Here is a 14,982-nt window from a genome sequence, read left to right on the forward strand (position 1 = left end):
TATTAAAAAAATGTTTTTAATTATTGTTATGATTATTAATTTATTATTTATATGTTGATCATGTCTTTTAAAAAATCATGCAAGCACTTCTATTAAGAAGTATTTGTTATTGTCATTATAGGTAATTATGTCCATTGCCCTTAACCGACATTAAAAGACCATAACTTTGGATTGAATTTGAATAAGCAACAAATTTATTTACAATTCTTTATGTTGTTATAGTTAAAATAATTTTTACCAATCAATTAATAACAAAGCAAAACAATAACTAAATATTATGGACGTGCTAACCTTTCAGAGCGTTGAAAACAAGAATTCCCCATATTGCAAAGTAAACCAAAATCTGAAATTCACGCACCGTGCATATATATTTCTTCTTCTTATTTATATGCGGCGCCAAATCTCGATTGAAATTATTTAAGCCAATTATTACAAAATAAACGCCAAAATAAACGCTACACAATCGAATCGCTACTTTTTAGCCGCACTACAAGAGTCTATATTAAAACAAAAAATATTATGAGATCATATGCGAATATGGGCGAAGAGGTCTGTTAAACACCGAATGAATAGTAAAAGACGAAACTGAAAAAAGATACACTGAGGCAGTGAAGTCAAAATCAAAACAAAAAAACTCACCTTAAAATACCGGCGTTTGCGATGCGGTAACTCTCAACCGTGGAACATCACAACAACTGCCTTTAGCGTACGCAGTCGCGCTCGTCATAGCTGAAAATGTACTTTCATTCGTTGGGGCGACTCGCTGAAGTTTGTTTACAACAGAAACCGTTATTGGATTTCAAGGTTGTTGGCTTACTTACACGAACGCTAGCAGCCAGTGGTGTGAAGTGTGGTTGAGTGTGGTTGAGTGTGGTTAAGTAGACTAAGTTAAGCTTTTCAGATGCGTCTTAAAGCTTTTACGGTTGCTCTTATTTGTTCGTTACTTAACTCAACCGAATTCACTGTCTTTATTTCTGTCTTTATTTTGATTTTGATTTTCTTTCTTTGAGTAGTTCAAGTGGCTTGCGTTTGAGACAGCGTCAGCCGGAGCAATTCGACCGCAGTATTTAACTGGAGTGTCAAAGAATTATCATAGCAGTTTTTTCCTTGAAGGGGATCGATAGACTTGGATTATGCGTGTGACGTTTGAGTCGATAAATCAGAAGACACTGTGTTATATTTTCTTTTTTCAATTAAATGTAAATAGTTTTAAAGTGTGAGAAATTAATTTGTATTATCGTCTAATTTTCTACATTTTGCTTGGGAACCATGCGGGTCCACCGGAGTCTATTGGTAATACTTTTAATTAATATTTTTATAAATTTATTTTAAAACCCTGTTTAAATCGGTCAAGTTGGCAGATAAATATAAATGAAGATAAAATGAAGAAAAAGTTAAAAGTGAAAGTGTTAAATATGCAAAAATAAATAATAAAATTTTAACGGAAGCAGTTATATGTAACATGTAATATTCTGTGAGTTCCTTATGAGTATTTGCGGACTTAAACAATTACGGTGTGATTACGATATTACGATGAGTATGCAATACTTATATAACATTTGACTACGAAACAAAATATGTTATACTCACAGCAAATTATTTTATATTTGCACCAAATCACACTGTAAGCCATTATTAAACCGTCAGTAATTTGCTATACTTTATCAAAATTATATGTTTAATGCAACTTCAGTTACAGATTGCACACCACCTATTGGTTCAGATATTCAGATTTCTATATTTAAAGAAAACTGTTTTACTACTAAATAGATTCGCATTGACCACAATTGTTTTTATTTCGCTTCAAAAATTATTACAAACTGTCCCCAGATCGAAATGAGTTCAAAGACTATTACCTATGTTAATAGATTGATACCACCAAGTGTCTCATCTGCCTAGATTGTGAAGTGAACTTTAATATACATATGAGTACAATGAGTACACCCAAATTTTTATTTAAATGAAAAATCTATTGTAAGAGAGGAAAAGGTCTAAAGTGCTGTTTTACATTACTTCAATGGTGGATCTAGAAATCTTCTCAGTTTGTCAATTTTATTAAAAGTTTTTTAATTTAAATTTCCTTACAGTTTATTTTTAAAAGTTAAAAAGTCAAATTACCAATTATCAAGGGAGAATTGAGCTGGACATTTAGTGATTAGAAACTTGACTATATATGTTTACAGTTTTATTTATAACTTAGTTTAGACAATTTGTAGCTGTAATTCTCTGTGATGGCACTACATAGTATTCACAGATCACGTCTGTTGAGTCGTAATAGTTCCTTTTCTCTTTTTTTTTTAGAAGAACAAGAATTTTTTTGTATAAGTAGTATAAACACATATGTGTTTAGAAAAGATTAGAATACGTATAGAGTAAATTATGTACGATAAGAGAACAGGTATCCTATTCAAAGATACTTTAATTACAATCAAAGCACTTGTTTATTCAGTTTTTATGGAATGGAGGTATCAAAAAAGCAACAGATTCAAAATTATGTCTTGTGCACACATGGAAAGATTACTTTTATTACTCTAAAACAAAAACAAAAGAAAAATAACTATCAAAATTAATAAGGTATTAAATAATAGTGAAACATTATAAGCTGTTATTACTGTCAAAGTTGTAAGTCAGAGGAAGAAGCAGAAAACGTTGTTTAGCTGTAGAAGATATAATCCTTACCAACTGTCAATGTGATATCCAAAATGTTTGCATTGTCACATATATGCGATCCCAAAAGAAAATACTACTTTTAACTACTAAATTTAAACTTCTTTGTGTTAGTAAAGTATGGTTCTTAGAGACTTTCAGATCTTTTTATCTATTTAAACTATCAATACTTGGTTTTATGTCTACACAAATTTCTAACTATTAACATTATCATTAATAAAACATCATTAGTTAAAAATTAATAAAAATTTTCTGCTAAAAAAAAAATCAAGTGTAAATGATCAAAAATATTTACGAATTAAAATAACAAATAATATATTTTTAGTCGATTTTGAAAAAACTATATTAGGACATATTAGGACCATTTTTTTTTTCATTATACGTTAATTCAATTATTTATTAAATCTCGTTATGATATTCTGAATGAAAACTCACTACTTATATGAAGAGCTTCATAATGCCATATGGAATTATAAGCCGAAGTAGGTTTATCAGTATCTATCAATACTATCAGTATTATCATTATTGCTTAGTATTAGTAATACTATGGGCACCATCGAGGACCATGTTCAACTAATCAATCCTGACAGAGTTTTTCAGTACTTATGGATAGTAAGTAATCACACCTACCCACTAACGATGGAGCTACCAGTGTTAGAACAATAAACCGAGAAATGTGATTTAAACACATTATAAAATATAATTATGAAGTCATTTAAAAAGACTACAAAACTGCTATGACAAACACATTGTGAATCAAAAACCTTGCGTATAATTATTATGAAATAGTTAAATTACAAATGTTTTGTAAACAAACAAGTTCATTTGTTATCGATCATCTGCAAATGAAAGCAAAAGTGAACACTTTTGTCGTTATTTGCCCTTTCAATTTGTTTATATCACTTTCACTCTTAATCTTTTCGAATGACACCGACACGGACGCCTATGTAGATGCGGAAAATTAGCGCACTTAACACTCCTAATATGGAACTCAGGAGTTTTCAAACAAATTTATATTTCATAATCGAAAATTTGCATAAGCTTTTTAAAAAATTTAATTTTCTATTTTTATCGTGACTAAATATTTAGTTTAATGAAATGTGTTGCTTAAGTCTTTCGTTTTACTATTAGATAATAAAATATATAAGAGTATAATAATGCGCACAAATCAGATTTATGAACTAAATGTAAACTAAACGTCACAATTGCGTTATCATAAGGAATAAAAGTTTTCAACCATAAGAAAAATAATAATATCACACATATGTGATCCCAGCACTCTTTAGTGATTGTTTATTGATTTGGATTCGGTAAAACGTATTTACCTTTTTCTATTCGCTTGACTTGCATCCAGGAATTTTTCTTTAAGCTTAATTTTTAAGACTGGAGAGACCGACTTCTGAGGAATTATGATATCACTAGAGATTGAAGACTTACTAAACAGTGTTAAAAAGTAGTTATATAAAGCTAGTTAGATAAAGAAGTGCGATATTTGAGTGATATTTAAGTAAAAAAAAGTTGAATGAACTGAATGTCCATCTAATAATAGCTAATGCAAAGAAATCGTTTGGTAACAGGTAATAATGTACGAACAAAGTTCTACAAAAAAGTCTTGTTCAAATTAATAAGAAGCTTTACAGATCGAAGTTGTAACTTCAAAACTTACAACAAAAAAGACGCTTTGTTAAAGGGCTTCATCCATCATTATCATTTATTATATTATTCTATCCATATGAAGGGAGGAAATAATAAAGGGTTGAATTGATAGGCTAATAAGATAAGGGAATTAATAAAATTAGATAATCTTATAGGTAAGATAATTAATGAGATTATACCAACTAAAAAGAAGTTACAGTGTACCATTTAATTTTCAAAGGCACAACATTCAGAAGGTATAAGATACATATAAAAAAAAAAGTATAAATAGAATTATAATAATTAGTACACAGTAAAAAAAAATTCACAAATAACGTAGAAGTATACATATACGAGATTTTGGTGTGGTACACTGGGTGATTAATCTGTTTTATTACAAAAACTTTTTTCATTATCCATCAAAAACGGAGAGATGTTGGCTAAGAAATCTTGATGCATTCGTCGTATAGTCCTAATATTGTATCGTAAGAATTTCCTTTTTTTGCTTTTTCTCTTTCAATTTTTGTAATACTTTATTATTAAAATAAAATAATCCAATAGTGGACTCTAAAACACATTTGCGACTGTCCAGACAAAAATGTGATATTTTATTGCAAATGATTAAAATTATGGGCAATATTTATATAATAAAAGTTAAACTGAATTAATACTGCATAATATTTTCTCAAATAATAGTTATTTAATTTAATTTTTTTTTTATTTTCTTAAAATTCGAACATACAAGCCGTTCTTGGCTTTAGGTCAAATTGGCTCTTGAGCTCTGACTCTGAGCTTTAAATTTGGGAGGGTACCTGTTCTACCCTAGGTAATTGAAGTGTCAAAAAATTATTTACTAATAACTAAATATATGAAATAATTCCAATATCGAAACTTCATTAATTGAAAATAATAAAATAATTTTTTTTGTTGCAATATTACTTCTGTTAATTAAAAACCTCTCCATTGAAAACTTTAATTTATATTAAAAATTTAGTTTCTTTCGCCAAAACGAACGTGAAAAAAGAATTTAATTTCTTTAATAATTATTAAATTTTATTTGTGCACCAAATAATTGCATTACCAATCGTATTCTAAAAACCTGCTTCTTGATAAGTAAGCCGCATAAATCAAAGTCTAAACACTTGACAGTCATCTGGGTGTTTAATAAATATTCCGTGATGTTTGCTAGCCACCATAGTTCATTAAAATATTAAGTCTTAAAAAATTACACATTTTTATTACGTGTTTTGAATTAAATGATTATTATAGAAAAATTAAATTGGTTTGCAAATAAAACGATAAAAAAATATACAACTAAACTATATAAAAAACAAATTCAATATTCAACATTTAATTTGATTCCATAAAATTTCTTCTTCTATTTTTGGTGAATTTATTTCAAATTAAGCAAAATATGCAACTCATTATTGAAATATCAATCACGAAAACTTATGGCATAACCTACACAACATAGTTCATTGTATCATTAGACCAGACCATAGGTAAAAAGTTGCAAAAGATCAATTTTTCAATTTTTCAATTTTTGAGCCATGTCAAATTTTCGCCTACAATCATTCCTCTGCTGCTTTGCAAATTAATTTCCTAACCTACCACAAATATAAGGTCAACGTATTCAAATAGATTTAATGGGATTTGCACAAATAATTTCATATTCAAAAAACTTTTCAATGCCAATCGCACTTTTTAGGAAAGTTCAACATATTTGGTGATTTCGTAACAATTTCAACCAAAAGAGAAATGTCCAAAAAAGGATATTACACAATCTTACAAAATGAAATGCAAAATTACACTCTATGACCTCACCCACATCAAAACTACTAATGACCTATTTAAAAACTTTAGCTTAGAGATGTATAGACCATCAAAATCACAAAATAAGCTTAAATTATTAAATAAATATTTGATTTATTGCTGATGCGGGGACTGGGGCTAGTGCTAATAAATGGAATGTATGAGTAATAAAATAAAAAGATACGTTTCTAATATTATATATGCATATATTTGGAAAGGGAATTCATATTAAAAAGAGAAGTACTTTCAATGCTATGCAGTATTTATTGTATTAATATTGATAAATATTACGTTAAAATGATATATTCCATTTTAATTTTGTTACACTTTTAATTTTGAAATAAAGTTTTTCAACTCGCCTTGTGGTGTATATCAATAAATCTTGAAAAAGTTTACACTTTTCACCATTTTTGCAAAGAATCTTTATGAAAGAATAGTTCTTTACACGCGACACACCAGCGACATTGATGAGTATTCAACGTTAATTAATGTTTAGTAATGACATTGGTGTTGACACTTGTGAGAGGAATGGTGAAAGTTATTTAAAGAATTTAATTGAATAATAAAAACACCAAACCGCATAACGTCAATTTGCTCTTCGACTTTCTAAAATTGCAGTCTATTTGGAACATAGATTAACCAATACATAGCCGTTCACAGTCCAAATTAAAAAATTTTTCTTGTTATATTTAAACTAACTCACTTTAATAATCACGTTTAAAACACTATGGGACATTAATTTTTATGGCCGTGGATCAATATTTTATGCATCTTTAGTGTATTGTATAAACACGATTACAATTTTGCTATCGTGTTAAGACATTTCGTCTTATGTGAATCAGTTTTATAGACAGATCTACTGTATATTTGTTAAATTTAATTTAACCATTTCTGTCCTGTTATTACTAACATCACAATGCGTATAAAAACCAAAAACTCAACTCGGTTACAATCAATGGACATCACATCGTAGACACCGAGAGCTTTACTTACTTATGGAGCATTCTATCGGTAGATGGAGGTGCGTAAAAAGACGCTTATAGCCGCATTCAAAAAGCGCGAGTATCATTTGGTAGGTTGCGTAACATATGACGGACCCACAATATACGTACCAACATTAAGGTAAAAATTATTAATGGATGCGTCAAATCGATATGCGTATATGAATCGGAAACCTGGCTTGCTAACTCCGAGATCGAAAGAAGATTGCAATCATTTATCAATCGATGTCTGCGCAACATATTACAAATATGGTGGCCTAGAACGATTTTGAATGAAGTGTTATGAAGAATAACGCATCAAACAAACGTAAACAGCGAGATTAGAAGAAAGAAATATGGTTGGATTGGACATACACTGCGTAAGCCTTATGAAGATATCGCGCATGCTGCACTTACTTGGAACCCCCAGGGGACTAGGCGAAGAGGCAGATCAACAATGACCTGGAGAAGGACAGGAGACGGGCAAATCGTTTAACAAGTTAAGAGCAATGGCACAAAATATAAACCAGTGGAAAACTTTTGTACACTCCTTAAGCTCCTAATGGAGTATGGAAATAATAATAAGTACTAACAACCCAATTGTTGTTACATCCCATACCGGGTTGTTAGCTATATGCCCCGGTATGGGTTTTAGTATCGTCTACTGTTTTCCTAATTTCTTCTCTGTTCTTTGCTATATTTCTTCTGTTTCTCAATGTAATAGCTCTCACATTATTATCAATAAAATTTATTTAGTACATACGCGGATATTCTTTATCTTTGTCGCTTTTGATGTATAGTCTAGAATGATTCTAAATAAGGTTGATCTAATCTTATCTAAATCATAATCTATGTTAAACCTTTAAGTTTTGATCAATTTAATAATATTTTTGGCTCTGATTAACTTCAACAACTCACCACTATTTCTTATTAAGAAATGTCTCTGAACTTGTGTTGTTTTGGACCATGATCTGTCATTTGAAAATTCTTAGTTTCTATGTCTAATCCAAGTATTGCCTAGATTTTAGATTTGTATATAGTCATATAGCCATTTTGTAATATTTAGCTTTGATATTAATAAATTTGTATTAGCAAAGCATTTCTACTCCCTGCTTATAAGCAATCTTGAATATTCGATTAATTTAAACTCGTATAATTTGTGGATTTTTTCTACTGATTTTTTAATATCAAACAATATTTTGTATTATATCCATTAATTAGTCCAATATATCTAGCTGCTGATTTTATATTGACAAAATGTTTGTAAGGTAATACTAAGGTAAGGTAAGGTAATACCAATTACGTCAATGCTTAAGCGATTGTCACTTCCGATCTATGATTATATTTCCAGTCGTTTTTATTTATTGTACCGCAGAGTGGAGATAGAGGTCAAAAATAAATGTTGATGAATGGTCCCCATATTAATATTCCTTACCTTCGCTGAATTTTTTCCTTGTAAACATTTCCGTATGAACTCAATTAAATGATAGCTTGAAACTTTTGAAAATCTGTCATTCATGTTTATGGGTCATTCATTTACACTTTTTTTGAGTTACTAGAATAAAAAAAGATGGGGATTCATTGGGATTTCAGAATTTGTAAAATGAATTGTGTTTTAAATGTAATTGATTAAATTTTAATTTTAATATAAACAATTCAATCATTCAAATTATACATTATAAATCTTGATTATTTATTTCTGATTTAAATTTGCTATTAAATTTTACTAAAAAAATTAATCAGTACACCATAAATTTCGGAAATATAACACAAATTGATTTCAAATTATATTTGTCACTTAATTTTACTTAAAAATTTTCATTATATATATTTACTAGCTGACCCAGCGAACGTTGTTTCCCCTTGCAATTAATTTTCCTGGCGTTCGTTGCGTTGCTCTTGACTTTCATTAGTACGTGTAATTGTATCCTGGTTTCTTACATTTTCATTGTTTTCTGCCGATCTATTTAACCGACAGTTCTAGAGTAATTGTGAATTCCGACTCCGTCGACCAATATTTCCTCCTCGTCCACGAAGACGTGGCATTATTTTTTGTACGTTATTTATATCTTTATATATATAATTATTTTTTTTTTGTGTGTGTTCAAGTGAATTCAACAATAATTTAGATTCACAATTTGGTCCACTGGATAACGGTTTTTTAATTATTATACAGTTTTTTGGTATCTATATACATTTATATTAGACATTTAATGCAACGGCAGTTTTACGATTCATTTTAATGATTTTAAACTTTTTAAACAAATCAAAGTAAGCAGGAATAAATTTTAAATTTCTAATATAAATGTGTATGGATACAAAAAAAAAAAATTAATTAAAAAGACATTATCCAGTGGGCCAAATTGTGAATCTAAACCTTCCTTGAATCAACTTGAACACCCACAAAAAATTTCATCAAAATCGGTTCAGCCGTTAAGGAGGAGTTCACTGTCAACACACGTACAGAAGAATTATATATATAAGATAATATAATATATAGCTATATTTTAAAAAATATTTTGTGGAAAAAAAATTAGAGTACTTGGTGGGGATATGTACGTTTCGTTTGATTGCATTAGAAAAATATCCCTAGTAATCTGATCCCTAATAATTATTATTTGTTTTTTATTTCCAAAGTTGAAAATATTGTTTTAAGGCTTTGTGTCGGTACATATCCGACAATATCTTTACCATAACTTCGCAGATGTTCCCTTTTAAAGCATTGAGACTTTGAGAATTGTTTGTATATACACAAAAAAAGTTCGACATGACAAATCGAGAAATTTTTCATGCAACAAAGCCAAAACGAGAGATTCTGTGTACCTTGTGGGACCCCTCTTTTAAACCACATTTCTATCACATCAATGTATTCAATGTAACGGCAAAAAAATTGATAGTGATCACTATGACCGTTTGTGTCACACTTTTATAATTTTTGATAAAATAGGTGTCAACTATACAGGTACATTTGACAGTTATTTATAGGTTTTTAGTACTTCTAAAGTATAAATTTTGATTATCAACAAAAATATCGAGTGCAAAATAAGCCTCATTTACAAAGAATTCGATGTGAAATACCGTTGTCACGATATTTCTTGCAAATTGTCAAATAATCTATATTGTAAAATGGCAAGCTTGAAACTGAACACATGAAATATTGAACTACCATCCTGTTCGACACATGTCACTTCAAATCAAGACTATCGGATAGAAAACCTAGAAAAAATAGAAATCAAAATTTTATTTATCTTTAAATCTGAAAGGCCAGTCTGCGTTGAAATACACATATATTCAAAAAAGTTTCTGAATGAATATAATTTTTACATTATACTATTATTATACTAATTTTAGTTGATGTGTACTTTAAAAAAAAAAAATTATTAATCAAGTCTGTTTTAATAAAAGACTTAAACATAAAGAAACTTAATATAGAAAATTCTAAGTAAATCTTAATAAAGGATATTTAAACGTCGCAAAGGATTAAGCAAACATTTTTAACTTTAGCTTTAACCTTCTTAAATTTTAATTTATTTATGTTTATTAAATATGTTATTAATTAAATGAAATATTATTATAATATTCCTTTTGTGTATTTTACTATTAATTGTAGAGCATTGTACTTCAAACACTGTCGGTCATTGCCTTAGTCTCAAGTAAGGCGATTTTAGATCAGCATTCTTCTCCCACACAGCAGAATAGCGCAGATGTTTTACAAAAACGAATTGACTTTGGAAATGATGCTCACATTGACATCATAGATGAGCATCATCATCACCATCATCACGAACATGAACATGATCCGGGATTTTGGAAAAAAAAAGTTACTTGGAAAGAAGGTTTGATAAAAGCATCAAATTTCTTTTTATTTTAAAACGTTTAAAACGTTGTACTTAACATTGATTATTCAATTTAAATTATAAGGTTGGAAAAAAATTTGGAAACCAGCTAAAAAGCAGATTTGGGTTCCAAAATGGAAGCAAATATGGAAACCCATTTGGGTACCAATAAAAGTACCTGCTTGGAAAGATATAAAAGTTCCTGCATGGAAACAACAATGGAAACCAGTATGGAAAGAAATTCAAGTACCTGCCTGGAAAGAAATCCAAGTCCCTGCCTACAAAAAAATTTGGAAACCTATATGGGTGCCAACAAAAGTGCCTGCCTGGAAAGAAATACAGGTCAGCACTTCATTTCTTCGATAAATTTTTCTACGAAATTTTTTAAGCTATTTTCTTAATTAAGAATTTAGATAAGATTTTATATTTACATTTATATTTCAATATTTCTACCATAGGTTCCTGATTGGAAACAAATTTGGGTTCCAGTATGGAAAGACATACAGGTTCCTGCTTGGAAGGAGATACAAGTGCCTGAATGGAAGCAATATTGGACTCCAGAATGGATTAAGGTATAATTTTAACTATTTATTTTAAAAATTTCGAAATTTGAAGAATACATTATCTTTGAACTGCTTTGTGCAAAATCGGCTAAAAATATAAAATTGATTTGCATTATTGATTTATGGTATATTCTATTTAAAGAAAATTTTTTCGACCAAAATAAATTTTATATATGTATAAGAAGATATATATAGTGAAAACGTTTTTAACAGTATATACTGTCACCTACAAACGTAAGATAAAAAGGAAAAAAAGTTAAATAATATTCTATTTATCTTTTCATTATAGGTTGGTATACCAGGTGAAAAATATTTGGGAAAAGATCACGAAGGCTGGGAATACACAAGTCACGATTTGTGGAAGAAAAAACTAATATGGAAATCTCATTGGAAAAAAATTTGGAAACCAGCCAAAAAGCAAATATGGGTGCCAAGTAAAAAACTTGCTTGGAAAGAAGCTTGGAAAAAGATTTGGAAACCAGCGAAAAAACAAATTTGGGTTGATGACAAGAAACTTGAATGGAAGGAAGATTACAAACAAATCTGGAAACCAGCAAAGAAACTTATTTGGGTTCCAGATAAAAAACTGGAATGGAAAGAAGATTGGGTGCAAATATGGAAGCCTTCTAAGAAGCAAATTTGGGTTGATGATAAGAAATTGCAATGGAAGGAAGGTTGGAAACAAATCTGGGTACCCGGATACAAGGACATATGGGTCCCTGCATGGAAGAAAATTTGGAAGCCTGTCATTATTTCAGAATGGTTCCCAACACCCGATCACCATCATCATCATGAGGAACATGGTTGGGATCGCAGTGGTAATGCGAAAGATAGAGTAGTATGGAAACGAGATGACAAATCTGTATCAGAAACAAAGACAACACAACTTAAACAAGTTGAGCCTACGGACCAAAAAGCGATAAATTATCTCCAAGTACCAGATACTCATAACCAAAAACTTCAGTTTCCTACAACGTAAATAAATATTTATTTTATATAAAATGCCATCAATTTTTAGTTCTGTAATACCTTATGTCTGCCAACCCCTTGTATATAAATAGTCGCTAACTTTAAGTTTGTTCACTAAACTAAATAAATTCTTTATTCATTTTTTTTAAATATGATATATTAAAATGATAGAGCTTATATAGGAACTGAAATATTATAAAAATAATTGTACTTATAACTATATTAAGTATCAGAAAATAAATTATTGTAAATATTAAATAATTTTGTTTTATTTTATTGAATAGAAGTTCAAATAACAGCACAAAAAACGGTTTAATTTGTTAAGCATACTAATGAAATAATGCAGGTTTTAATAGGGGACCTTAATGAACACTTTAAAATGTATTAACCTCCCTTTTTAAAAGTTAAAATTTTTTCTTTATTTCATAGTCTATATTTTAATTTGGCAAGAATAATTTAAATTACAAAAAGCAAATAACTCATTTGATTATAAATAAATTTGGTTTTTTTTATGAATCAACGCTTTTAATATGTTTTTCTAACCCTCTGTTTTGCCAGCCTGGTGGAGCATTAGGTAGTGGAACCCATTCATTTTGTACTATTGGTCCCCAAACTTTTTTCCAAACTGGAACATATATTGCTTTTGTACGCCAGTATTTCACCCAACGCGATTTCCATGTAACATTTTGTGACCAGAAACCATCTTTGTGCGAATCAGAGGATTCTGTATGTTCTATACTAAAGGTATAAATAACAAAATATTAATTTAAATTACACATTCACTTGAAGCTCACACTGTGCTTTTAGAATTATTCAGTATACTTCCAAAAACGGGATTTATCGAACTTAATAACAATATAACTAACGCCACTCGTACCATCTACAATAATTTTTTTAATAAATTCTTTTAAGAATAAGAGTTTTAGTTACTTTTTAAACACAAACCTTCAATTCCATTTTTTTAATAATATATAAATATTTAATATTTTTGGCGATAAGTAAGGCTGCGACGTTATATTGGCAAACTATTTTAATATACTTTCTTTACAATAATAATTATTTCGTTTAAATAGCAAATTTCTTAAACACCAAAATATATTATTCCCCACACTATACAATCCATTAAAATTCACCACATCAGTTTAACTGTTTATTTGTGAGCAATAACAATTTTTAGTACACGAATTACTATTATTCATTCAGCTACAAAGTGGATAAGGCAATTTAGTTTTAAATATTATTGAATGACCAAATATATATACATATATATATATGTATATAAACTGTATTATATAATAAGCTTATTTTGTTACTAATTCGTAGTGTGATTAATGTTTTTTAAAAAGTTTATTAGGATAATTGTTTACTTAAAATTCACTTTTTTGATATAGAAATTCATATGAACTTGTGGGTAGACATCGAAATTTTTGCATAACGATAAGATATTGCCGCATACAATACCATTATTTCAATAAACAATTATAAACGCAAATTTGTAATACCCATAAGATTCGTGTTATGTTATTGCATGGGTTTTACGTAGAACTTCTTAAAAACGTTTAAAGAGATAAAATGACGAAAAAGGTGAAAATTCAACAGCAATACAACTTACACAAATCTAATCAAATTATTAATATACATATGATATACATTATAATTTGAAGGATTTTTTAAATGATATTTATTTATATGTATACTTATTTCCTATAAATATTTCGCCATTGAAGTCATAATACCCTCTGATGCCAAAAAATTATAAAGTATATTATATTTTTATATAAGAAAAAGCAATATATATAAATATATAAAACTAAAAAACTGTTTTTATGATACCTTTAAGTAACGAATATGCAATTTAGAGAAAATGAACCAAAACAATTTTTAATAAAAACGCTTTTAATATATACGCTTTCAATATATCCTAAACAACGCAAAATAAAATTAATTATAGATTGTTTCATTAATTATAAATAAGAAAATTTTTAAATTTTTTGGATTTGATATAATAACCTAACTAATCAATATATTATGCTGTAAAAAGCGTTCTACATTTTTCTATGCTACATAAAATTGCGTTGGAGAAACAATTACGATTCAAAAAGTTTTTCTCTCCATTTTAGAAGTGTCATTTTTCTTAATGAATAATTATACATTGCTATATTAATCGCTTATTTTTACCATTGTAGCATATGATCGACTGTAGGGCTGCAAATCTGTGTATTTGATAAAAACAATTCCTGACTGCAAATTTAAATCAACGAAATTTCTATCTACACATTATATAATATTGCAAACCATTGCATATCTATTACTTTATTACAGATTTATCAGTGAGCTGTCTATTGTAAAAATTTTAAATTTGCATTGCATTCAATTTAAAACATTTGCCAAAGTCAGCATAAAAAGCAACATAATTTTTTGTACTTTTTAATATTAAATTCTCACTTTGTAATATAAGATATAAATATACTATAATTTATTTTCAACTTTTTAATGTTTCGAGTGTTTAATACATATATA

At 28.6% G+C, this 14,982-nt stretch overlaps 2 protein-coding genes across 2 annotated transcripts; one reads left to right on the forward strand and one right to left on the reverse strand.

The window, feature by feature from the left end:
* Positions 1-1,269: 1,269 nt before the first annotated feature.
* Positions 1,270-12,545, forward strand: LOC119675141. The gene is made up of 5 exons (XM_038086329.1): positions 1,270-1,317; positions 10,705-10,930; positions 11,016-11,272; positions 11,389-11,502; positions 11,783-12,545. The coding sequence occupies exons 1-5, from the start codon at positions 1,270-1,272 to the stop codon at positions 12,470-12,472; spliced, it is 1,335 nt and encodes a 444-aa protein (XP_037942257.1). The 3' UTR covers positions 12,473-12,545.
* Positions 12,546-12,950: 405 nt separating this feature from the next.
* LOC119675142 lies at positions 12,951-13,342 on the reverse strand. The gene is made up of 2 exons (XM_038086330.1): positions 13,257-13,342; positions 12,951-13,200 (listed from the first exon to the last, which is right to left on the reverse strand). Exons 1-2 carry the CDS (start codon positions 13,340-13,342, stop codon positions 12,972-12,974), a joined length of 315 nt encoding a protein of 104 aa, XP_037942258.1. The 3' UTR covers positions 12,951-12,971.
* Between the last annotated feature and the right edge of the window lie 1,640 nt (positions 13,343-14,982).

Source organism: Teleopsis dalmanni, chromosome 2, assembly GCF_002237135.1.
Source record: "Teleopsis dalmanni isolate 2A chromosome 2, ASM223713v2, whole genome shotgun sequence".
Classification (NCBI taxonomy): Eukaryota; Metazoa; Arthropoda; class Insecta; order Diptera; family Diopsidae; genus Teleopsis; species Teleopsis dalmanni.